Raw genomic sequence first — 26,893 nt, 5'->3', positions numbered from 1 at the left:
CTTGTTTTTACTGTTGTCACTTTCCTCCTTTCTTTCTAACCATCCTCCCCTCCCCTTATTGCTTCTTTATCATTAGATTTAAATACTACAAGGATTAGAGAATACTGTCCCCACTGCTATACTGGCACAATTTTATAGACATGAATTGCTACAGTGGAAAAAGCTTCGTCACTCAGTGACCCACTTTCCACTGATGACAGGCTGTTAGAATTATCTAGACTGATCCAAAGATGAAAGATAGGCTGTCCATGATCAGACCCATACAGGAGAAGTTCCAGCTTGGTAGAATCTTTCTAAGCTTGTACTTTGACTGACATTACCATCAAAACTAGAATGAATACCACACTACAATAAGACATCAAAAATATTAGTGCAGGTTCAATATCATTGAAATTAAAAAATGAATTAATCTTCCCAAATCAGTTATACTCTGAAACAATCACAAATTACCCTTAAAAAAACAAACAAAAAAGAGGAATGAGGATGGAGGGGAAGGAAGAGACCAGGACTATATTATATTTAAATTTAAATTATCTTAGTTATACTTTTCAGTTCTCATAAGCCTTTATTAGCATTATGTTTGGAGACGACAGACCGCTGTGGTATTTTTTTTCAATTGAATGATAAATTAAGAAGCAATTTTGTTGAATACTTACTCAGTTATCTTAGTACTACATGCATTATTATAATGTCATATGAGACCAGAGAGCTCTGCTAAAGTTCATTAGAAAAGAAAAAATTGAATCAAAAATACCAAAATAACCAAGAGACTGAAGGGTTAATCAGAAAAGAAATCATTTTCATAGACAGCACATGCATTTCTCCTTCCCCCCCCCCAGTCAACTCTGAGAGAATTGTAGTAATACAAGTAGACCAATTTCCTTTTTTATGAATCCAGTGCTCAATTTATGAAAACCATTTTGTAACCATTTACATGCAGGAAACCTTTGCTTTAAGGTTCTGTCATTTACTTTGATCATGATTATTTATAACCCCTCTTGAAAATGCTTTTTACTGGTGTAGCTCTCAGGAATAAGGAATAACATTCCTGAGAGGCTTTCCACAATGCTTTAAAACAGTGGTAGTGGAGTCAAGGGAGGATCTGGTCTTTTTTACCCAGTTACAAACTAAAAGGCTATTTTTTCAAAGTAACTTGGTCAAGAAAGGTCTATTAAATGAAAATGGGCAAATAATTAAGCACCTACTCTTTGTGAGGCACTGTGGTTTGCTCTATGTGAAGCATTTTTTTTAAAAAAGTAAGACAGTCTCTGCTTTGTACAATGCAAAACATGCTGGCTTGGTAGGGAGAGGAATGGGCTGAAATCTCCACACCGCCCCCCAATTGCTACCTTGATGACCTTGGACAACAAACTAATTCTCGGGGCTTCAGAATCCTTATGTATATTATGAACAGTAAACTAGATGGTCTCTGGAAATCCCTTCCATACTAAATATATGCTATATGATTCTCCAAGTTATTTGAAGTCTGATTCTAAGACAAAACATAAATATGAGGACAATTAAAAAGATCTAAAAATCAGTTTAAGATGAAAGCAGTAGGGTACAATGTATCAGGGACTTGTGAGCAATAAATGAATATCCTACAGATCTCAAAGCCCAAACTGGTTCTTTTCCAAGTCAGTTGTTTCTTACATACCCCTCATATAGTTTCCTAGGAATCCTAGCAGGGAAGAGAGTACACTTAGCAATGGTATCCCCAGCTTCATTTGAGGGGAAAGTAGAACTTTACTTTTAGCACCCCATTTTCCCCTTCTCTCACCCTCTCTCAATATCACACCTACCTTGCTTAGGCATTCTGTTATTAGCATCTCCTACTACCCACTCCCGAACCACGTGCACACTCAGAGAGGTGAAGCTTCTGAAAGGTATCGCTTCCTCTCTAAACTGATCCCTGTAGCATAATATATAATAAATTGATAAATGTTACATGCAAAAGATACTTCAGAAAAGAAAGAAAGAATTTTAGATTAGATGAGCAGGAAAGACTTTATGTCAAAAGTTGAGATTTGAATTGGATAGGTAGAATTACAATAGGCAAGAGAAGAGGAAGGGGACATTCCAATATGAGAAAAAGAATGGAGGAAAGAAAATAAAAAAGGGATGTTATTTGGAGATGTGGGAATCTGTGATTGAAGCAGATGATTTGACTTGTGGAGTTATAGAAAGTAAGTCTGAAAAGATCATTTGAGCAAGATCGTGGAAAGATTTGAAGATAAAGGTAAGGAATTTTATATTTAGCCTGTGGGAAATAAGAGGGGGCTTTTTGTCATTTCTAGCACCATTGATTGACAATTTTGAAAGGTTGTTCTGGTGCATGAAAGGTTGGAGAGGAAGAGAGACCTTAGGCAGAGACACACCATGACTGACAGGTCCCGTAACAGCCTAGGATAATGTTATTTAATGCTGGTACTTTACAAATACTTCCCTAAAGAACAGGTTTAAAATTGCTGAATGCTTTCCTTGACTCCTTGGCACTTACCATGCACAGCCTTCCCAAGGTACAGAACAGGATAAAATGGATTATGCCCTCAACAACAAGAGGAGAGTCATCCGCCTGGTCCTCCAGTGGGCTGCTTTATATGGAGACTTACTACAAGAAGATGAAGTAGCAATGGCCTTCCTAGAGGTATGCTAGAATGATATAAAGGAACTTATTCTAGAAGCAAGACACAATTATCAAGGAGTCTATAAGTTTTAGAGTGATGTTACCATTCCAAAGAAGATGAGAAGGAATTTTAAAGATGCCATTAAAATGAGATAGCCTAATACATCTTTTGGTAATGAAGATGAGAGAGTGAGGTGGTCTTGAAAAGTTATGGAGGTAGAGCTATGACTAGATAAAATTTTGAGCTAAAGACTATCCATTGTGAAGGGAATTCCCCAGTATGTCTTCTGGCCCCATTTATCTCTCTTAATAACTCTCCTCCATTGTTCAATTAAGCACAACCCAATGATAATACCTTACCCACCTGAAGTCAGGGCCCAGAAGAAAAAGATGATCTTTTAAAAATTCTTTCCACCCCAAATGCTTGTGATTCTAAGTTTTGGTTGCCTGTTCTTCTCCCCTTTTCAGAAGCACATTTTAAGTCAGAGGGAATAGTATAGGCATAGTGAGCTGTAATGATCCTTTAGGGTAATGGAATGGAACATTTTTTTTCTTTAATGCACAATGATCATAGGAGTTTCAATTTTATAGGTGAATCTGTGACCTCCATCCTGGATGTGAGTGATATATGCTGTAGGTTTACATAAAGGTAGTCATTACAGAGATCATTCAAGGCAAGGGTCAAGCTGATGCTGATATACTTCCCACTCCTTTGGCCTTTTCCCATCTCCTCACTTTGGCTAATCAGAATAAATATGGCCTTATTCAAAATTACTTCTGTTGCCACCCTTCCTTCCACTTCACTTTAATAAGGGTAAAACTGCTTCTGAGGAATAAGAATATTGGATAAAGCTATCTAAGGAAGTGATTTACCCTTAGGACAGGGGATGATGGACAATAATATATGGGAAGAACCCCTGAGAAGTAGGAAATACTAAAGCAAGAAGCTTAACAAAGCTGGGTAATGGGAAATTCCTTTATTAAAAAGGCCATTAATTATATTAGCAGGAACTCCCTTCCATCAATACAGATCAGCAATTTAGCTATAATTTATAATATCAAAATATTGTCTAGTAGACTGAGGAGTTAAGTGACATATCCAGGGTCACTCAGCCAGTATGTGTTAAAGGCAAGACATGAATCCTAGATCTTCCTGATACCAAAGGCCAGTCCTCTTTGTACTCTTTCACACTCTTCTTTAGAGAGACAAAGAGCCAGGTGAAAACAAATCCTCTATATCTATTGATCAGAAATTTATTTGTATTTTAAAAAGTTGACCATCAAGTTAGCAGTTGGAAGTGTGACCTTGAAAGCAGGCCCCTGAAACTTAAGTAGACAATTTTTGATGTATAAAGTGACCCTAAAGTCTTAGTTCAGTTTAAAAGTTTAAAACTGCTCTAATACTTTGGAGTCCTTAATCACTTTAAGGGATGAACTTTAAGTTGAATTTCAGAATTTCTTTTTGATACCCTAACATCAAACAAACAAGTAATCAAAAACAATCTATAAAGCTGAATTGAACAACTTGCTAAGTTTGGTAGCTGCTAAATTCTTTTTTAAGTAACATTATTCATTTTTAATAATAATGGTTAATGTACCAAATGAAAAGTCTCCAACTTTTTCAAGAAAAAATATTTATAGATTAATAAACAAAATGATCTTAAAATGAAGACTATAGTAAAAGGAGCTCTCCATAGAAGTTTGAAAAATCCTGCAGAAAAATTACATATATGATGGAATACTTTTTTCCTTCTTTCAGTTCATTAAATAAAGACCTAGTGACTAGCAAGTGAAACTAAATTATGTAAACTACTTCATAATCTTTGCAAAATAATGTAACTATTTCAGCTAAACAGTCTGTTCTTCATTTTTCCAGGAGTTTTATGTATCTGTGTCAGATGATAGCCGGATGATTGCAGCCCTCAAGGAGCAGCTTCCAGAGTTAGAAAAGATGGTCAAGCAAATGTAAGGAGACTCTTGATTTTCTTTGTTTTACAATGAAATAAACATATTACCTCTAATCATAATCTCCTAGGTCCTTCTGAAAAACCTTTAATATATTACAGTTGTAAAACAGTTTTTAAAAAACTTAGAATTGAGGTTCCTGGACCCAGCAAAATAGGTGGTCATCACATAGAAGACAAATTTAAAAAAGGAGTGAGAACATATTGGAATGTAATTAGGAGATATATTAGAGTTCTGGGCCTGGAACCAGGAGAACATGAGTTCAAATCCAGTCTTAAACATTTATTAGCTGGGGCATCTTGGACAAGTCACTTAGCCTCTGTCTGCCTCTGTTTCCTCATCTATAAGATGAAAATAGTAGTAGCATCAATCTCTTGGGGTTGTTATTAGGATAAAGGAGAGGATATTTCTAAAATACATTGCAAACCTTAAAGGGCTTTCTTAATGGTAGCTATTATTATCAAGTAACAATATAAATGAACCCCTTCCTTTCCTCCTGGATTTATATGAATAAAATGGGGGTCTCTCTTGTTTTAAGCCTCAAATTCTAGAATCAGACTGGCTAATAGCCAAATAATTTTCTAAATAATAATGCTACTGCAGATGATAACTAATGCCAAACACTATGCTAAACACTTTACAATTATTATTATCTCATTTTTATCCCAATAACAACCCTGGGAGGCAAGTCCTATTATTATTCCATTTTTTAGAGATAAGGAAACTAGACAGCTAAGTGGTACTGGCTCTGGAGTCAGGAGGATCTGAATTCAAGCCTCAGACATTGAATAATCACCTAGTTATGTGATCTTGGGCAAGTCACTTAACCCCATTGCCTTGCAGAGAGGGAGAGAGAAAAAGAGAGAGAGAGAGAGAGAGAGAGAGAGAGAGAGAGAGAGAGAGAGAGAAGGAAACTGAGACAAAGAGGGATTAAGTGATTTCCCCAGGGTCATACAGCTAGTAAGTAGCTAAGACTCAGGTCTTGACTCCAAACCCAGCACTCAATAGAGATGTGCCACATGACTAAGGACTTTTATGAAAGAAGTACTTACATGAAATTTCCCTCCAGCCCAATTCTGTTTAGTATAATATAGTATATATTATACTATAGTATATAATATAATATAATATAATATAATATAATATAATATAATATAATATAATATAGAATATACTAGAATATACTAGAATATTAGTATATTAGTATTGTATTATATAGTATAGTAATTATATTAGTATTCTTATCATATAAACACAGAAGCCTGGAAAATGAAGCTTGAGCTAGCTTCCCATTGTTGGGAACAGTACAAGCTAATGAAGGCAGGGATTCTGGTTGTTAATGTCATTTCTGCCTCCATCATAGCTGACCCCTTCATTGCCTCCCATGCCCTAGTCTCCTTAGCCTGAAATGAAGATGATCTTCTTGTGGAGTGTTATCTCATTGCATTATTCTATGTAGGAATAAAGAAATTAGAAATGGTATTTACCATAGAAATTGAATGTGTCCTTTCTTTTTCTACATTTTCTACATTTTAGTTCAGAAGATGCCAAAGCTCCACAAAAGAAGGTAAGGGACCTTTAACTGGAATATGTTGGTTTGTGCATGCTAGGACTATTATCCTTCAGAACTCTTAAATACATCATTTAAAATCCATGATGGATATTTTTTATATAGCAGAATATTTTTCACTCACTTGCTTTTCTGGATCTAATTGATGCCCAGATATAACTTTACTGATGTTTCATAACATGGTGGTTATTCTCTCCTATAGCATTCAATGCCATTCCTTTTTTTTTCAGCACAAAGTTCTACTGCAACAATTCAACCCTGTTGAAGACAGAACACAGAAACGCCAACCTGTCCGGGGATCTGATGAAAGTAAGCACCATCTATTTTATGTGACTCGTTGCAGGTCAGCTAGGTTGCACATTGGTTAGTGTTCTGGGCCTGAGGTCAGAAAGAATCATCTTTCTGATCAAAATTGACCTCAGACACTTCCTAGTTGAGTGACCTTGGGCAAGTCACTTAACCCTGTTTCCTTCAGTTTTCTCATCTGTAAAATGAGATCAAGAAGGAAATGGAAAACCACTCCAATATCTCTGCCAAGAAAGTCAGGCGTGACTGAAAAACAACTGAACAACAATAATATTGTAGGTCAGGTTAAAAATCTTCCCTCTCACAATAATCAACTTGGTCCTTCTCTAATCAAGGTTGGCCATCTTTGGCAGCTAGGTGGAACAATGGACTTGGAATCAAGAAGACTTGAGTTCAAACCCTGCCTCTGGTCTTATTAACTGTGTAACAAAGGGCAAAACTCTTAACTTCCCTGTACCTTAGTTTTATCTAAAAAGCAGAGGTAATAACAGAACCATCACCAGGGTTGTTATGAGAATCAAATGAAATAATATATCACAAGTTATCTGTAAAACTTAAAATACTACATAAATACTAGTTACTATTAGGGGCCCTCACTTAAACCCATTGCCTTGCAAAAACCAAAAACAAACTATTAGGGGCCCTCTTCAACACAGGTAGCTCAGTTATTTGTGCTTCTTATTTTTTGGTTAAGTAAGGTTATCATCATACCATGCTAGAGACAAGCATAATCCCTTGGTTCTATCTTACACATATAAAAACCATCTCATCCATATGAAATGCCAGGGTGTCTGTCTTCAGATTCCTTCTCTATGAGGGCATCATATACTTCATGTCATAGGTGCTTTGTGATGCCAAGGAGAATGGAACTACCTCAGAGAAGTCGAATGCTTCCCACTCATCCATTCACCCTTGAAGATTCACCTAAGACATTATGGAAGAGAGGAGAAAAAGTCTTACGTTTTCCATTTCAAATCATTAATACAACCTAGGACTGGGGAGTCGGGTGGGGTGGGAGTGGGAAGTGGGGCCTTGAGACTAGCAAACATGGCAGCTAAAACTACTTCTGTGACAGTGCCTCAGGAGGATAATAAATGGCATGCCACAACTGTTTACTCCAAATAGAAAGTGAGGGGTCTTTCTTACAACACATGGCAATAAACCAAAGCACACATGTAAATGAACCAGGTGAATGAGAAATTTCAAACACCTGTGATTCCTCCAAATATTCTTAGAAATGGGTCACAGAAATCACATTCCAGACAGGGGAATAGAATGGGTCTCACTTACCAGTATGGAATACCCATCACAAGAGTGCCTAGGAATTCATCATTATCATTAAATGTCTATATAGTTAGGTGCCTTGTTCTGTTTGGAGCAGTTTTTACCACAATCATGAAAGATTCAGTCTTCAGGAAGATCCAGATTACGGACCTAGAAAATAATTAGCATTCTTGTTCCCCTGTTTGCTTTTCTGGTTTTCACAAGCATGGAAATTGAGGGGCAGGAGGAGGAAGGAAGTCATGAATATATTTGTTATAAATAGAAGCTTAAGCCATTTTATATATTTAGCTCAGTTTTTTTGGATAAGTAAAAATGTGAATCCATGGGAACATTAACATGGAGAACAGTAGAGTAGAGTAAAGGAGTAAAAGATTTTCAACATGAAAAAATTATTTCTAAAATTTGTAATTTTTTTAAAAGCATGGGCTAGCTTGATATACTGTAGTAAAATCTCTCTCTTTCTCATAGTTCTGTTTAAAGTCTACTGCCTAGACCACACTTACACCACTATCCGTGTGCCTGTCTCAGCTTCTGTGAAAGAAGTTATTAGTGCTGTAGAAGACAAACTAGGCTCTGGAAAAGGACTGATCATAGTCAAGATGAGCTCCGGAGGAGGTAAAGACTTAATCCAGATATAATACTTGTCTGCAAAATGGAAAATCACAGGTGAACAGAAACTGAGATCAAATTTTGGTAGAGTCCTTGAACACTAATCTAGATAGAGTAGTTGAATGCTCACCCTAATAATACCTTTTCTGTCATCATCTTCAATAATAATAATAACAATATTGTGTTTATATAATAGAGCCTTCATAATATGAGCCTCAAAACAACATCAAAATAAACTGTACAGTGTGATTATTTCCATTTTATAAATAATGAAGCAGATAGAAAAAATAACAGTAACTTGAGAAGGTATTGCACTTAGGCTTGGGCCAGTCCTGGATTCAAATCATAACTTTAGTTGGTCCTTTTCGAATTCTACAATTGATTCTAATTCAGTAAGAATTCATTAAGGATTCTCTCTGTGTCATAGCGACTCTACTAAGTACTGAGGATTCAGAGATAAAAACAAAATTGTACCTTCTTCGAGCAGTTTATTGGAGAGAAAACATTATAACCATTAGCATAAGTAAATATAGAAAGTCACTACCTCTTAGAGCTTCAATTTCCTTATCTATGAAATAAGATTACTATCTACTTTATTTGGTTGTTATTGTTTGGAAAACACATATTAAAAACTATCCAAGGTGCTCTTTAATATATATGTGTGTATATATATATATATATATATATATATATATATATAATGAATACTCAATATAAGGACTAGATTATTAATATGAAGTCAAAATTATTACTTATATCTACCAAGTCCTAAATCAGAATTCTATCCATTTAAAATTAGGCAAGTTTCAACAGAGATCAATAATTACTAAAGTAAAGGACTTTAAATGGAAGTCAATGCCACTACATGTTTTACTAGGTTTCATGGTCTGTAAATGATTACACATATCTATATCTTAGAATGTGAAGCTTAGAGCCTGCTGCTACAGAGAGGCTGAACATTACCTTAGTTCTTTTCCCATCCAAATTCATAGCCCCCTGAAATCTATCCATAGACTACCCCAGCCCTTATCACCCCCACTTAGAAGAAGACTTCCCCACCCAGCACAGTGGGTACAGACCCTGTGGTCTAGAATTGCATTAAAATGTCTAATTAGAGAAGGGGTTCTTTGTATTATGGATACCTTGATGAAGCAGTCTCTGTAATGGACCTTTTCTCAGAAAAATGTTTTTCAATGCATAAAATAAAATATGTGACAGAATTTCAAAAGGAATCAATTATACTGAAATACAGTTATCACATTTTTTTTAATTCAAATTCCCCACGATAAGAATCCTTACTTTGGAAAGAATGCTATTGTGAAGAAGAGATATAGGAAATTATAAGAAACATTTTGACTAACTGTATGACAATAAAACTGACAATTTAAATAAATATATATATATATATAAATTCATTAAAATACAAATTGCCCAATTAATAAAATAAGAAATGGAGAGTTTAAATTGCCTGATCTCAGAAAAATAAATAAAATGCTTAAATTAACTAAATAAAAGACAAAAAGATTAAACTAAACAAGATCAGAGAGATCACAGACCCATCTAAATATCAAAGCATTTTAAAATATGTAAATAAAGGAAATAATTTGAACCAATTGCACTAAAAGTGTTTGAGAAATATCAATATTATATATTCAAAGTTCAATACTAAAACAGAAGCCATCTGATTTTTATAAAGTTTTCACTTTCTTCCCAACTACTCTGCATTACTTCAGCTACAAACAGCATGCTTGATAGTTGACAAATGTAGTTGATGTATTTGATTACAATAGCAGCTTGAAATTGGGTAAATTGACCCTTGGGTATTTTGATCTTTGTTTCGTGATTATTTCTGATGGGGTCTTTTTTTTTTCCTATCACTGAGAGCCTGAGTATCCCATGTCTTTTTTATTCAGTAAGTCCCTTTAGTAATGTGTTTCATACAGATATGGCCCACCTTCAGGTAATTCACATAACCGACAATTTGTTGGTGTGATTAGGGCAGTGCAGCAAATTTCAGATGCATTTAATGGGTAGTCTTATGCTTTTATGTTCACAGAAAAGGTGGTGCTCAAACCTAACGATGTTTCGGTATTTACAACACTCACTGTTAATGGACGTCTGTTTGCTTGCCCACGAGAGCAATTCGATTCATTGGTATGTATAGATGCTGTTCTCCTAACAGCATCTTCAGTCATAAAGCTTTTGTTATTTTAGTGCTTAAAAAGAAAAGAAAAGGAAACACCTTTAATGTTGTTTGGTCTTCCCTACTAAGCAAAAAATAATAATAATAATAATAATAAATAAAGCATATTTGATGTAAAGAACATTTTTAAGAATAAAGAACATTTTTAAAAACACACTCCAAAAGGCACTATTTCTACCATTTCTACATCAAATATATAGTCTGTCTTTCCAAGTACTTTGACATTAGAAAGTTAAAATAAACTATTTTCAGCATAAACATGTTATCTGTCAGAAACAACAGTGACTTCTGTGAACTCTTTAGTGGGAAATCACCATTCAGGAGTGAGGAAAAACAGTGTGCCCCATTAATATGTTAATTTGTTGTTGCTAAGATTATATCAGTGCTACCCTCAGCAAAATATCCAAGTCACACATGACTATCAAATGACTGAAATAATTCATGTTACTGTGACCATACCAATTACTTGAGAAAGGTACTACCATGTTCTTAATTACCCAGGCTTAACACACCCTCAACTCCTCACTCTCAGCCTATAGAGAGAAGATAGATAGATAAGCAGAGAGAGAGAGAGAGAGAGAGAGAGAGAGAGAGAGAGAGAGAGAGAGAGAGAGAGAGAGAGATGGATAATAGATATTCTCTAAAATGCTACCCTAATTCAGGTTCTCATCCCCTCTTGCCTGGACTATTGCTATAAGCTTCTAATTGATTTCTCTTTCTCAAGTTTCTCCCCACTACAATACATCCTCCACTCAGTGACCAAGTGATTTTTCTGGAGGGAAGAGCTGCTTATGTTACTCTCTAATGTCCCCCAAGAACTGAATATATTGCCTCTAGAATTGAATATAAAGTCCTTCATTTCACATTGGGACAACTAAAAGATTGGAGTCAGGAAAACATGAGTTCAAATAAGGACTCAGATAGTTCCTAACTATATGATCATGGACAAGTCATTTAATCTGTCTTCCTCAGTTTCCTCATCTGTAAAATGGTGATAAAAATAATATATATCTCACAAGTTTGTGAGGATTAAAGGAGATAATTGTAAGGTACTTTGCAAACTTTAAAGCTCTAAATAAACATCAGTTCTAAATAAACATTTGCCATTTGATGATCTTCACAATCTGTTTGCTGTTTTTGCTCTCTTCCACATTCTCTACTGTCCAGCCACACTGGCCTTCTCACACATGACATCCTGTCTTCCATCTCTGAGCTTTGTAGCAACTGTCTCCCATCCCCAGAAATCTCTCCATCCTCTCTTCTGCCTTTTTATTTCCCTACTTTCCTTCAAATCTCAGCTAAAGTCCATATTTTGCAGGAGTCTTTTTCTAGTCTCTGCAATGGCTAATTCCATCCCTCTGAGATTACCTCTTATCTACTCTGGATATATCTTGTATTTACCTTTTTCTCTCCTCCTTTAGACTGGGAGCTCCTTGATGGCAAGCATTGTTTTGTCCCTTTCTTTGCATCCTCAGTACTTAGCACAGTAACAAGTGCTTAATAAATAGTTTTGATTAAATGATCTTAGAGAGAAAGTACTCCACTAATATTTGCAGGATTAAACTAAAATGCTCCAGTGATAGACTTCTTTTCTATTTACTTCACAAAGTGGGTTAAAAAGTTAAAAGTCTATTTCCTTTGCTATTTGGAGGCTAGTTTATGGAGTTCAGATGGCAGAGATGCTGATTATTATGTTCTGCTTAGATTCCTTAATAGATTAAAAATGACATTAACATCCATGTAGCACCAAGTGATCAACATTATACAAAACCAAAAGAGACTGCAGCCTCTCGGTCTCTAACTATATAAATATATCTAATTACATAAGGGGAGAAGTACACTAGATTGGGGTCAAAAGACCTGGATGGACTCACCTCTGCCCAGTAATAGCTAAGTTACCTTGGATAACTCATTTTATTTTTTTTCTGGGCCTCAGTTTCTTCATCTATAAAATAAGAGGGTTGGTGAAATGACTTCCAAGAGCTTTTCAAACCTGTGATTTACTATCACATGATCTGAGTTTTGTTTTCTTTTTAGATATTTTATATATAGTATTATATATTATTATAGTATATAGTATTACCTAAGCAAAGTTCACTTTTCTACACATTTATGTCTAGATCTAGGGTTGTATTAGTAACATACTATTGAGAAAAAGAAAGACTATATATAAAGTAATGGGTTTGCTTATGGGACCAAATAAAAAAATTCTAAGAAGGGCAGCAGCTATAAGCAATACCTTTGGAGGCCTGTTTCAGCTTCCCTTTCACTCTTCAGCTGCCCATAGCCAGCACTCAAAACCCAAAACAAAATGGCCAGTTAACAAAAAAACAAACACCCAGGTCTTCCTATCACTATTGTAGAACTGATAGCTTTTGGATATAGGTGATTTCTTTATGGCAGAGCAATGAATTCCTAGGTATCTGATCTTCCTAGTTAATTCTGTTTCTGTTCCCATGCATTGTGTTTAGTTGCAGTTTATCCTGGGCAAAAGGGATTTTGGATATAGAAACCACTGAAGATTGATCATCTGTGTCACGAATAATCTTAATCTGTGTCACAAGATCAGCAACAACTATATCCTTAAAATATTATTTTAGATAGGAAAGTCTCAAATAATAGAGCTTGTATCAGGCTATGGACCCTAAAGGATACCCTGTAGCATAGCATAGATTAGAAAATTGGGACAAAGATTCAGAATTCCAATATTTATTCTTCTCCTAACTTGTTATATGAATGTGAGTATCTTTTTACTTTCCCTTTTTTCCTCACTTGCAAAATGAGGAGATAGAACCAAATATATTATTTGATGTTCCTTCCAAGTATAACATTCTATATTTTAAAATTGATTTCTGCATTTGTCAAAGCTAGGTGGAAGTGAAGTTTTACTTGCAAAGGTATCCCAAAATGATTTGAATGGAAATTTGCCAAGGACAGTGTCATCTCTTTCAATTTCCATTTATGTTGGTAGAGTACAAAACCTTTTCTTTTAGACCAGTAATTTATAAAGTCTGGTCATATTCCTATCCAGTCATCTGCTGAATAAACTTAAAAAACTATTTATTTTTAATTCTAAATTTGAACTATAACTAAAATGACTATTTCAATATACACAGTAGAACTGAGAGTCTGGCTGTACATGAAACAATGAATCCATTATGCAAATCTTGCTTTTCTTTTAAGTATATAATCAATTCAATATTACTTTCAAAGCTGCCCTGCTTGTTATAGTCTTCTTTTATCTTTTCTGCATTTCAAAAACATGTTTTTACGACTCCCTCCTTTTTGTCTTTCTTTTCATTTTCTTTATTATTGGGGGGGGGGCAACCCCAGCTCTAGATTCCCTCTTTCTCATCACTCTGCCCCCCCACATAAATTCATTTGCAAGGAAAGAAAAACAAAACCTTTGTAATAAATGTGCACAGTCAGCCAAAATTAATCCTCACATTGACTGTATCCTAAAATGTACATCTCATTCTGCAATTTGAATCCATTCCATCTCTATCTGGTAGTATGCTTTTTATGACCAATTTTCTGGAATTATGGTTGGTCACTGCATTGATCAGAGTTCTTAAGTCTAAGTAAACATTTCCAATGGCATGTCATTTTTAAAAAGGGAAACCAGAACTGGAAAAGAAATGCTTCCATGGAGCACTATTTAAGGTGCTGGGTGATGTGTTTACAACATGAAGGCAAATGGGGGTTTCTCTTGCCAGTTGACTTGTCAAGTGTGTCAAAATGGCTTTGGCACAAAGATATAATGCAAGACTATCTCTAACTTCCCATGGGGAAGACACTAACTTTTTAAGCCTTTGTTTATTCTCAGATGATCCTGCATCCTTAGAAGCCATTACTACTCATCAGTATCATTCTTCTATTTGAATGTTTGAATGGTAGAAAGGAATTTGAGCCCTCTTTGAAAGGGATGATCATGTGTACTTCTTGGGGCCAAATACATCTTCCTGACAATAGCTCTTCTTTAGTATTATTGAAATTATGTCATCATACAAAGGGATGGTTTGCACACAATATGTGAAAATTTAGGCCATGAAGCACTCTTTTGAGTCCAAAAGCAATTCCCTTTTGGAATTCTTCAGGGATAACATTTATGAAGTCCTGCTCCTGACTAGGATCAATCAATCATCCATTCAAAGTGTGCTTCCTAACTGCCAACTATGTGCTGGGGCCATGCAAGGCACCATGTGGATTGTGGAGAAGGCTAACACATAATCCTCACTCTCAAGGAGTTCATCATTTAAGGAGAGGGACGAGAATAGCATATGGAACAAATGGTGCCAGTGACACTAAGTACAATCTGGAACTCATCCAGAGAGCGGCAGCTGGGGCAGTGAGACCATTGGTGGTCATCATGGACAAACGGTGGGAAGAATTAGGAGAAGCCACTGAGAGAGGACTGGCCATCTGTCTAAATGTCCTTGGAGGGTTGTCATGCCAAAAAGGGATAATTAGCTTTGAGATACTTGTCCTCCAAGGACAAAACCAGGAACGGTGGGAAAAGGTTGTACAGAGGCAGATTTAGGCTCAAAATAGGAAAAATCTTCCTAGCAATAAGAGTTTTTAATGGGAGGAAAAGGGATAACTTCCTGGAAATTTTCAAACCCGATTTGAGTTTGAAACCCATTTGAAGTTTTTGTGGCAAAGATAATGGAGTTACTTCCTTCTCCAGCTTGTTTAACAGATGATAAACTGAGGGGAAATAGGGTTAAGTGACTTGCCCAAGGTCATACAGCTAGTGAGGATTGAGACCAAATTTGAACTTAGTAGATATGGTACATGTTTTTTGGTTTACATGGAAGCCTATAGGCTAGATACTATGAGATCACAGGCTAATGAGTGATAAGGCAGTCTAAATAGTGAAGTGATTGGTGGCTATCACGGAGAAGCTGTAGGAAGAATTAGAAGATGAGAGACAAGGAATAGGAAGATGAAAAGGGGGGGGGGGAGAGAGAGAGAGAGAGAGAGAGAGAGAGAGAGAGAGAGAGAGAGAGAGAGAGAGAGAGAGAGAATATCTTTGGGACTGTCATTCTGGCATCTCCTAACTATTGGCGTATGAGTACACAAAGAAGTTGTCATCTTTATCCAGACTTTTTACAGGACTACATTTCCATCCCCTCATTAACCCAGGTATATCACTAACTATAAATTCATAAGTGCAGCCTCAGGGCAGCTAGGTGGTGCAAGGGGCGGCTAGGTGGCATAGTGGATAAAGCACTGGCCCTGGAGTCAGGAGTACCTGGGTTCAAATCCAGTCTCAGACACTTAATAATTACCTAGCTGTGTGGCCTTGGGCAAGCCACTTAACCCCATTTGCCTTGCAAAAATCTAAAAAAAATAAAAAAATAAGTGCAGCCTCAAATGACTAACACTAAACAAAACTCATTCCTCCAGAAGTTGGTTCAACTCCTTGACTCTCTATATATATCAATTTTAATAGTAATGCCCTCTGTCCCATTATCTAGGATAAGCTCAGATCCTTGGAATCATCATCATTCATCCTTCTTTGACTTTTGTTTCCTTCATCCTTACATTCATTTATTTTTTTTAGATTAGTAAATTACTATATAGGTGAAGTCCCAAGCTATATATATATGACAATATAAAAGAAATGGTATTGTTGGTGCCCTCGAAGCTTATTAAGAAAAGATAAGAGGATAAAGGGGCATTGTCAGATGGGGAAAATCACTCTTGTTTAGGGGATCAAAGATGTCTGATGGTATTTGTGCTCACTATTGATTAATGAAGAAGGGCTAGGGGAAGACACTACAGGCATATGGAATGATATCTGCAAGAGGTAGGAAAAACTATATCATGATAAATAGACAAGCATTCTAATTTAATGGGGGCATACAGTGGCAGGGGGAAATATATAGTATAAAATTGATAGCTATCATTCAACAAGCATTTATTGAATGCCTACTAGTTGCCGGGAACTCTTCCAAGAACTGGAAATATAATAACAAGAATGAAACATCCCCTCACCCTCAAGAAGCTTACATTCCATGGATAAAAACAATTTTCCCTCCAATAAATATATGCAAAATAAACACAAAATAAAATTTTTGAATGGAAGCACATTAGCAGCTAGGGGCATCAGGAAAGGCTTAATGTAAAATAAATCACGAGTAGTTTGAAATTCAATGCTTCTAGTAGGAAGAGGAGAGGGGCAATCCAGGGATAGGGACAGCCAACACAAAACAAAAACACACAGAAGTAAGAGATACAGTGCACAGTGTATGAAGATCAGGAAAGAAACCACTTTGACCTGAACATATGGAGTGTGAAGAAAAGTAATAGTAAGACTAGAAAGGTAGATATGGGTCAAGTTATGAAGGACTTTACTAGGCAAATAAAGGAACATATATTTACGTTCTAGAATCAATAAGAAACCAGTAGAATTTATTGAGTTGAGGAGTGAAATCATAGTTGAACTTTAGAAAATCATTGTGCTGGCTCTTTAGAAGGTGAGATATTTGAGGCAGGAATGTCAATTAGGAAATTGCTTGAATAGTGAAGCGAAGTATAGGGTGTACTAAAAGGAGTACTAAATGAGTACTAAAAGATATTGTTGAAGTAGAAACAGCTGGTTGAATATGGGAGTATGTGTGAAGGAGAGGGAAAAGTCAAAAATAATACCAAGGTGATGGATATGGGTAACTGGAAAGACAGTAGTGTCCTAGACAAAAAATAGGTATGTGCAGAAGCAAGAGTGTGATTGGAAGGAGAGATAAAGAGTTCTGATCTGCATATGTGAAACAATATCTTGCTACTACACTCTGTTTTTTCCTTGGCAAATGGGATGATACAGCAAAGGCTTGGAGGCTAAGAAGTGATTTTTGTGTCATGTGTCATCTCTCTATAACAGTGAATTGAGATACATTCATTCCCTTTGCCATGGCTGTCTTCTAGGCACTAGACATCTTTCATCTGACCTATGGTAGGTAGCCTGCCTGCCTCTGCCCCTCTGCCCCTCTGTCCCTGTACATTGTCTTAAATGTCACCATTGACAACACAGCCTTCAATCCTCAAGTCTCTAGTATGACCCCCTTATTTATCTTCCATATTAAAAAAAAAACTCCTGATCCCTGAGCTTCAAGGCTTATTCAAAGTTGGGAATCTTGTTTACATGCTCCTTATCTCTAAATAATCATTTACTCATATCTTATTAATTATTATAAGTAATTACAACAAAATCATTGAATATTAATATCACATTCTTCCCATCATTAATCCTCCCTCTTTGGACACCTTTTACCTCCTTTTGGATCCCTCTATCTTTAATGGGAAGGATACTGCATTTAGAGGTATGAAAGAACTGGATTCAAATCCTGTCTCCAACACTTACTAGCTCTAGGACCATTTGAAAATCAATTAACCTCTCTGAATCTCAGTTTTGTCATTCTCCAAATAGGAACAAAAATATGTATAACACCTCAAAGGGTTGTTTGTCGATCTAATGGAATGAAAAGAAATTTGGAAAATGCTCCATTTTTATTCCTTCAAATATTGTCCTTTCCATCTTTGAGAACCTAACTTCTAGCTCCACAGCTTCCTTATACCCACTAGAAACTGTGATCCCACATATTTGCCTTACGTATCCTGCTAACTCTCAAAGAAATTCCTCTCTTTCTTAAGCAATCTACTCATGTTTGTGCTTCAAATGATTATTCATTTATGTGTCACTAATTTAAAGTGTATTTATATATATATATATATATATATATACAAGTGTATTGATACACATATCTATTTATCCATTTGTTGTTGCATAAATTAATCTGTCTTGTCTCCCCCCCATCTCCTGTAGATTATGAACTTTTAGAGGGTAAGAAACAATTAATGGTGATAGAAAAATCACATCATCAAGATTCTCTGAGTAAATTATTTTTATTTATTATACTAGTAATAAATCTTAAACAATAGAGTTGACTAAGGAAAGGCAAGGATGGCAGCAAACTAGGGTGTGACAGACCAAGGAGCAAAAGAAGACATTTTGATATTTAAATGCTCATTAATGGAAGAACATTTCACTCTGAAGCATATTTATTATGTGAGAGGTCAGGTTGGATGTATGAATTCCTCTTTATAGCTAAGATTCAAGAATCTGGTAGAAGTAATTCACAGGGGGCACAATTTTCAAATGCAAGAGTAGGCAATTTTCAAACTCTCTAAAATTCATAGATACCTTGTTCAGACTATTGCACCAAATTTCCAGAAAAAAAGTAAATTCTAACTAAGAAATAACATATTATGAGTGAATTTATTTCAATCTTTGTGACTTCAACTTTATAACATAGTTATAAGCTCTCTATTCCTGTGTCTGGAAGTTGTTGCTGTTCAACAGTTTTTCAGTTTCTCTTTGTGACCCCATTTGGGGTTTTCTTAGCAAAGAAATTGTAGTGGTTGCCATTTCCTTCTCCAGCTCATTTTACAGATGAGGAACTGAGGCAGACAGGGTTAAGTGACTTGCCCAGAGTCACACAGCTAGTAAGTCTGAGACCAGATTTGAACTCAGGAAAATGAATCTTCCTGATTGGAAGCTTTTGACTGCACCACCTCACTGTCCACTGTCATGAAGACCTTGGTTCAAATCCCATCTCGGACCTTAACTAGCTGTAAGTATAGATAAATTGTGTAATATCTCGGAGCTTTCCTTTCTTGATCTATCAAATGGGAATATAATGACACATATATTAGAGGATTATTGAGAGGATCAAATGAGATAAGGCATGTCCATAAACCTTAAAGCACTATATAAAATACCAGGTACTGTTATAATTGTGATTTTGTTGAACACAATGGAATTATGTACTCTTATTTCATTCAATAACTTGAAAGTACTTCAGATTTTACAGGCATAACAATGCATTGAATAACATAAAGCATTCCTTTCATAGGGAAAGAAATTGACTTATGGAGATGGTAGGGAATGATCCAAGGTGACTAGGAAGTCAGTGGCAGAGCCAAAGCCAGACCCTTGGCCTTCTAGCTTCTAACCCAGCACCACACTTCAGTGAGAAGTATTCCTTAGCCCATCTTTCCCCCTAGAATGAGGAGATTGGTTTTTAAAGTAGGAAAAAGTGGAACATTACTTCCCCTGACCCACCCAGTTGTTGTTCAATGTTCTGAAAGTTGCATCCTGCCTAAAAAAGCATGGCTGGGATTTTGTCAGGGATGAAATAGAGTTATTCCTGTGAAAGTCATTAGTACCTTCAACAGGAGGGTTATCATCAGATGTCACAAACTCCTCTGTCAACCACTGGGTTGATTCCAGGAAAGAAACACTGAAGCAAAAGAAAATTCCCCCACCTCCACCTCTCAGGAGGAGTTGCCAAAATCCTATCAGAAAAAAAAATTTATCGGAATGAGGATCTCCAGTTGTCACTCTTCACAGCCAAACTAATTACTTGTCCCTTTTCACAGAGTACATCTGATAAATGAATTTAGGAGTAATGTTGATTTTGGCAGTTTAGATTAGGTGGATGCAGCCATTCTTACAGTATGGTCCGGGACCTCTGACTGAGAATCCTTAAAATCCTTTCAGAGGGTCCATGAGGCCAAAATTATTTTCATAATTGAACTGTGACATTTTAATTGCTGATACAAAAAATATAAATGGATGAAACCCATGTGAACAAAAGCTCCATGGGGTCTTCAATAATTTTTAAGCATAAAAAGAGGTTCAAAAATAAAAACCAAAAAGTTTGAGAACTGCTTGCTGTATGTGACAATGGCAGTTTTTATTATGATGGTGACCAAAGTGACCACTGAAGTTAAGATGATCTTTCTGCTGTAACTAAAATCAGAACCTAAGAATTTTGCTTAAAAAACATTATTAGAATCTAGTTATGTTCATTAAATATGAGTAGAACTCAGCACAACACAGTACAGAAAAAAAGAACATTGGCTAAGGTATCAGAGGAGTCAGACTTCAGTTTGAAGACATGTCACAGCAGCATGGTGCCTTAGTTTCTACATCTGTAAAATAAGGAAGGCTGGATTAAATGATCTCAAATATCCTTTCTATTTCTATATCTATGTCCATGTATTTTATTCATAGACACCCTTACCTGAACAAGAAGGCCCAACTACTGGAACAGTGGGAACTTTTGAATTGATGAGTTCCAAAGATTTAGCATACCAGATGACAATTTATGATTGGGAACTCTTCAACTGTGTACATGAGGTAAGAAGTTCCAGTAGAGAATTTCATTATTTTTATTCATAGCTCTGGGCTACATAGATGCTGAAAATATCAACTCTGAGTTTTAGCTTGTGTTAACCTTTTATGTGGGAGTGTGTGTGTGTGTATGTGTGTGTGTGTGTGTGTGTTTTCCCATCTAAACCTGACTAGCTGTGAGGAAACTGCTTTTATCTGCAGATGAGTGCCAACTATGCAAATTCCTGTCACAGAGAATTGTCTCTTAAATTCTATTATGATAAGGAAATTAAATAAAAATTCTGTGAACACTGAGCACTAAGTCAGCTCTAAAGTCTTTGTGGTTAATTTAAGGTAAAAGGGGAATAAATGAAATCCTGACTTCAGTACCTTCCTATGTATTGAATCGTACTGTATCTTCTTAAGTATATTAAGCTTTAATACCTAATCTATACTTATATGACTAACATAAATGTCAGTGTGCCTAAATGAACTTGCAAAAATGTAGAGCCCTTATCAACTAAGGAAACTCACATTTTTCTACCTGGCAAGATAGTCTTGAGAAAAAGGGAAGTCTATTAATTGTTTTTCCCTATATAAATAAAAAAGATAAGCAAATATGACAACTCTGGATTTTCTTTTCTAGCTGGAGCTAATCTACCATACATTTGGAAGGCATAATTTTAAGAAGACCACTGCAAACTTGGATTTGTTCCTAAGGAGGTTTAATGAGATTCAGTTTTGGGTCGTCACTGAGATTTGCCTTTGTGCCCAACTCAGCAAGCGAGTTCAGCTCCTAAAGAAATTTATTAAGATAGCAGCCCAGTAAGTACCTTTGGCATCTGCGAGAGAAATATTCAAGTTGTGTGCCAAGCATAGAATCTGCCTGGTGCTTTCTTTAGTCTTTCTCCAAGATTACACTTTAAAAAAAAAAGCAAAAACCTCAAAAGGACCCACACTATCTTTAGTCCAGAGATGTAGAGAACTTCATTTTTTTTTTCCTTCAGAGATATGCCCCCTTTTTCTGATTATCCACATCCAGACCTCATACACTCCCAGCACTTCTACTCTTGAGCTGGTCCTGGGGCACTGGAGTTCATGATTTCTCTCTGTCTGAGTTCTTTGGGGTGCTCACTTTTTTTGCTCAATCACGTAAAGAAAACATCATCCAGTAATGGGCTGGTATGTCAAAGGAGATGGAAATGAGTTAGCCAGCTTGGCATGTGATGCCCAGGAGAGGGCAGTAGAGGACACGCAGAGAAACCAGCAGACTGAGACATAGGATAAAGTACTGGCTAGCTAAAGGCGAGCCGACCACGACAAGAGAGTCTTCTCTGTAAAACTCAAGATAAAAATCAAGCATCTTGTAAATATTCCTTTTAGGAGCACTTCATGGGAAACAATTTATTTACTGGCAAGCCATTTAGAATCCCCTTTGACATGAATTTAATCTTCTCTTGCTATTTAGATATGCTTGACAACCCCCTGTTTACTTCCATGTTTCCAGGATCACTACAATGCTAAAAATAAATTGCTAAATGTGGCCCGTGGCACTGAAAATCCTTTCCTTTCTAAAATTCAAGGAGCACTGCAGCACAAAGGTTGGGAATAAAAACAACCTCCTCTGGGCTGCTTGCTGAAACTCAGAATTCGAGAGCCTGCTTAGTCTGGTTTCTAGAGAGCTAAACAAAAGAAAGCAAACTCTGAGCCATGTTTTCCCTTTGCCAAATGTCTCAAATTATCCTGCCAAAACAGGAAGGTCAGCAAAAACTCCCACTGCGTGTAGCTCTTAGACCTGTTTTCTTGTCATTTTCCAGCTTCAGGTTCTTTCAAGGGGAATGTAATAAAAATGTTACTAAGGAAATGAGGAAGCATTGTACAACCCCTTGGCCTAGGAGCAGAGACCAGCCTTTTTCCAGGTGAAAAAGGCAGAGTCTCTTATGTATTTGGTTCAAGCCTCCAAAGCATGCTGCTTATTGAAACCTGTGAACAGATATAGCTTCCAAATCTGAAAGAGCTCATTTTCCTCTTCCCACAGTGGTGAGTGCCAGTGGAGGAGAAAACACAAAAGCATTTTTACATGAAAATGGGCAAAGTCAGAAAGACATATAAAGGCCTCTTATTACTAGATTGGGCTCCTACCCATCTTGTTATTTTTTGTAAGAAAGAAGATGGAGCCTGAAAGTAAGAATCCTTTAAAAAACAATAAAATCAACATAAAACCTGAAGAAGTGAAATGATTGTCAGCAAGGGAAATCAATCAGGGTCTCTTTTTTTTTTGCATTCCTCACCTCTCTGTATGAAGTCTATATGAAGGTGAATATGGATTTCATGTTACCTAATTAATTTGTGCTATCCTGGGCTCAACATGGATGATGAATCCCCTCTGATTTCAATAAACTTGTTTCCCAAACATCAAATATCCATGTTATAATAATAACACCTTTCATTTTGCTTGTTCCCTTGTGTTTTCCTCTTTGTTTTTTAAAGTATTTTCATATATGTTATCTCCTTCACACACACACACACAACCTAACCCACCCTCGGCAGTAAGGAGGTAATACTATCTCCACTGAGAAAGCTTAAATAGAGTTTTATATGCCTGGCTCAGAACCCCAAAGATACTTACTGGCAGAGCTTGACGAGGGTTAGCTTCAAGGCTACTGATTCCTGGCCAAGTGAAAATTCCATTAGGCTTCTGCCTCCCAACATGAAACACAAATGGACAGACATAATTCTGGCAAATAGTAAAGTTTTTTACCCAATTCCCATTTTTTCCTCTCGTCTGTTTCCTTTCATCTCCTTCTCTCTTTACTGTTCCCCTTTTTAATGGACCTAAGTGCACAGAGCACACATATGGCAGACTTAGGGAAAGGCATTATCATTGGCCCTCAGTGTTCCCTTCATGGCAGAGCCAATGGTGATGGTCTCCCTGCTTCCCCCCCCAATCCCCTGGGGGAGGAGAAGGGAGGTGTCAGCACACACAGACCATGATCTATGCACGCATAAGTTCCTACAGGACCTCTAAACTTTCTTCCAGTTCTAACTCGATGAGCCAATGATTCCTTTTTCTCTCTCTCTCCCCACCTCCTTCCCCTAAAGGGTCTACTTGATTAATTACCTCCTCTGGCCTAAAGCACTTATGACCAGTACTCCTATCTCCCTTGTAGGATCAAGCTCATTATGCTGTACTCTTACTTTTTTTTTCCCCATTACAGACTAGAAAATTTAAAATTTACTAGAGACTGTTCAGTCTGATCCCTGGCAACACACCAAACATCTTAATTTGGTCTTTTGTAAAAATGCTAATCCTTGTTGGGTTTAACTAAGATTTAGCCAACTTGGATAACTATTGATTTTTGGTAGGGGATTGGTCCCTACCACAAGGGTACCACCTTCCATTGCCCTCCTGACAAGTTGATGTTTGAGAAGTTGAGAATTGCAATATACTTGAGTCAAGTCAACCACCTAGACTGATCAGCAACATTCTGACTAAGATTTTCTTAATATCTTCACTTGTTTCCTCTCCCAGATATTCAGTCATCTTGATTAAATAGACCAGCAAATAGCAAAGTGATGGGCTCAAACATTAGCTGCTTGATCTGGCAGAGCAAACTGGTGGGGGAAGGGGGCAAGGAACAGTTGATTTCACATCTATTTTCAGTAAAGTATTTATCAGCTACTACTAAAAACATCCCAGAAAATGAGCCCAGTACATAACTCCTAGCAAAGTCCAGCAAAGGGGACTTTCAAGGGGACAGGTGCACTTCTTATTGGCCATAGTAGATGAGCACAGAAGGGAAGGCAACGACTTCTCTCAGCAATTACACGAATGAGGGAGGAGGAAGGGTTTCCCCTCTGCCTTTCAGATGGGGTGCTAGCTAGGTCCATTAATAGGTTAGAAATCCTATCCTCCCAAAGGGCTTCTCTTCAAGTTTGTTGGAGTTTTCACATGGGAGCAAAGATTTGCAATGTGTTCCAATTCCAACTTACCATGTGACTTATTTTTAAACCCTCTCCCCAAATTCATCCATTCCTAGAGTCAAATTATCATTAAATGATATATAAAAATATTACTGAGAAAGGGAGCCAAGGTAAAACATGCTAAAGTTCATCTGTCTAAAGGTATAGATAGAAACCAGATAACAAGAAGGTAGCCACTCAACTGGAACTTAGCCAACACATTAAATCCAACCTTTCCCATTCTTTTAAAGCAAGGCAACAAATATGTATGACTACCAGAGGCAGGACCCTAATCTTATGTCTTCCCTAGAATTGCATTTTACTTGAACATAAACTTCTTGTGTTACAGCTGCAAGGAGTACAAAAATCTGAATTCCTTTTTTGCCATCGTCATGGGACTCAGTAATGTTGCTGTGAGTCGCTTAGCACTAACATGGGAGGTAAGATTGGCTGAAATCTAATTGCTGTGTTTGTCTGAAACTTGAGTACACAGTCTAGATCAAGGGTTCTTAACCTTTTTGTGTCACAGACCACTTTGGCATTCATGCAAAGCAATTGGACATATATCTCAGAGATATTTGTGTTTCTATCTATTTATACACTTATGTATGTGTGTCTGTGAGTGTGTGTGTGTGTGTGTGTGTGTGTGTGTGTGTGTGCATCCAAGTTCACAAACTTCCTGAAATCTCCCTTGGGAGTGGTGGATCACTGTTTAAGGATCCTTGATTTAGTGAAGTTTTTCTTAGAAAGAACCCTACATGGTTTGTGAGAATGACATCTCAAGTAAGACACTGGGAGATAAATCTCATGGTTTTTCTTAATACTAGTTTCCCAACTATCTGAATTTAATTAAAAATTGTCTTCTCTCTAGACCTCAGTCTTACCATCTACTTAATGGAAATAGTAATAGTCTCCCAGTAGGACATGGTAATAGTTTTCAGATGCCCACAGGAATGACATGAGGGAAATTTCTTCTAAATTCTAATATGAGAGATATGATTTTGACCTGGGACCTGCTGTGATCTCCATCTCTAATCTATCTGGCAGATCAGTTCTATTTGGATAAAGAACAATTGGCCAAAACTAAACATTCAATTCAATTTGACAAACATTTATTAAATCCACAGTTTCGTTGGTTTGACTAATTATAGTCCTGGAAGATGCCTTTATTTCACACTTGTCCAAACATTCACAATGCAATATATGTTTTTTGTATAGCATACATTTATATAATTAAAGAAATACTCTTTTTATAAGCAAAAATGTACAAATAGATTTCGATCCAATGTGAAAACATTAAAAATTAATTAATAAATAGAGATTTGATGATAGACAGATGATTGATAAGTAGGTAGATGATAGAGAGACAGAGACAGTAGACAGAGAGAGGGAGAGAGAGGGAGAGGGAGAGGGAGAGAGAGAAAGAGGAGAAAGAGAGAGAGAGCGCCCTAAGTTCTCTGGATACAAAGTCAAGCAAGAGAGAATCTAAATGACAAAAGAAGATGGGGAGGGAGACAAGAGAGCAGAAGGGCCCTTGAAGATAGAACTGAAGCTGCACATTGTTGCAAGCTGTCCTGACTGCCATCCACTACCTCTGCTAGATGCTTTAATTGCTTTCAGGCCATTCTATCCCAATTCCTTCTTTCTTGAGTTTCTCTGTTTGTGCAAGGCAGGTGTGACACATAGACACTCATCTCCTGAATATAGGAGTGAGAGAATTGCGAAGGCCTCTAAGTCATGAAGCTGTATCAGCTTCCATCTGGCAAAGGAACTGAGTTAATACTACAAGTAAATAAAGCAATGAAGTCATCTTGCAAGTTCCCCTGCTTTTGATTGGAGGGCTCAATTGAGGGGGCCATTAAAGACACCCCTGGGGCAAGTTTGGATTAGAGCAGACCCAAGAAGACACTTTTGGGCAGAAAACCATGGCCCTGTGTTTTACTGATCTCCTGACACCACTCTAATACATGTTTTTTGAGTACAAGGAAGCAAAGAGGCCCTTCAGGAAAGCCAGTACTGAACTAAATGACCATAAGGAGGTATCTCAAAGAAGTGATCCTACCACCCAGAGCAAGTTTTGTGTCATAAACCATCTGATAGACTGGTGAATCCTATGAACTCCTTCTCAGAACAATAGTTTAAAATGCACTAAATAAAATATGTAGGATTGCAAAGGAGATCAATTGCATT

General features: G+C 36.7%; 1 protein-coding gene across 8 annotated transcripts in view; it reads left to right on the top strand.

Moving 5' to 3' along the window:
• RAPGEF4 (Rap guanine nucleotide exchange factor 4) overlaps positions 1-26,893 on the top strand; it is a 351,048-nt gene that overhangs the window by 292,071 nt on the left and 32,084 nt on the right. For 5 of the 8 annotated variants that reach the window (XM_074215698.1, XM_074215699.1, XM_074215697.1 and 2 more), the window contains 9 exons: positions 2,510-2,647; positions 4,503-4,591; positions 6,128-6,158; positions 6,392-6,470; positions 8,220-8,366; positions 10,417-10,514; positions 20,642-20,767; positions 21,387-21,565; positions 25,053-25,143. In XM_074215698.1, coding sequence (XP_074071799.1) covers positions 2,510-2,647; positions 4,503-4,591; positions 6,128-6,158; positions 6,392-6,470; positions 8,220-8,366; positions 10,417-10,514; positions 20,642-20,767; positions 21,387-21,565; positions 25,053-25,143 — 978 coding nt within the window. Of the gene's footprint in view, positions 1-2,496; positions 2,648-4,502; positions 4,592-6,127; positions 6,159-6,391; positions 6,471-8,219; positions 8,367-10,416; positions 10,515-20,641; positions 20,768-21,386; positions 21,566-25,052; positions 25,144-26,893 lie in introns of all 8 variants that reach the window. The other 3 variants (XM_074215700.1, XM_074215702.1, XM_074215701.1) reach the window with 1 other exon arrangement.

The sequence above is a fragment of the Macrotis lagotis genome, chromosome 1, assembly GCF_037893015.1.
Source record: "Macrotis lagotis isolate mMagLag1 chromosome 1, bilby.v1.9.chrom.fasta, whole genome shotgun sequence".
Taxonomy (NCBI): Eukaryota; Metazoa; Chordata; class Mammalia; order Peramelemorphia; family Peramelidae; genus Macrotis; species Macrotis lagotis.
The sequence above is the reverse complement of the archived record's forward strand: the minus strand, read 5'-3'. Positions and strand labels throughout refer to the sequence as shown.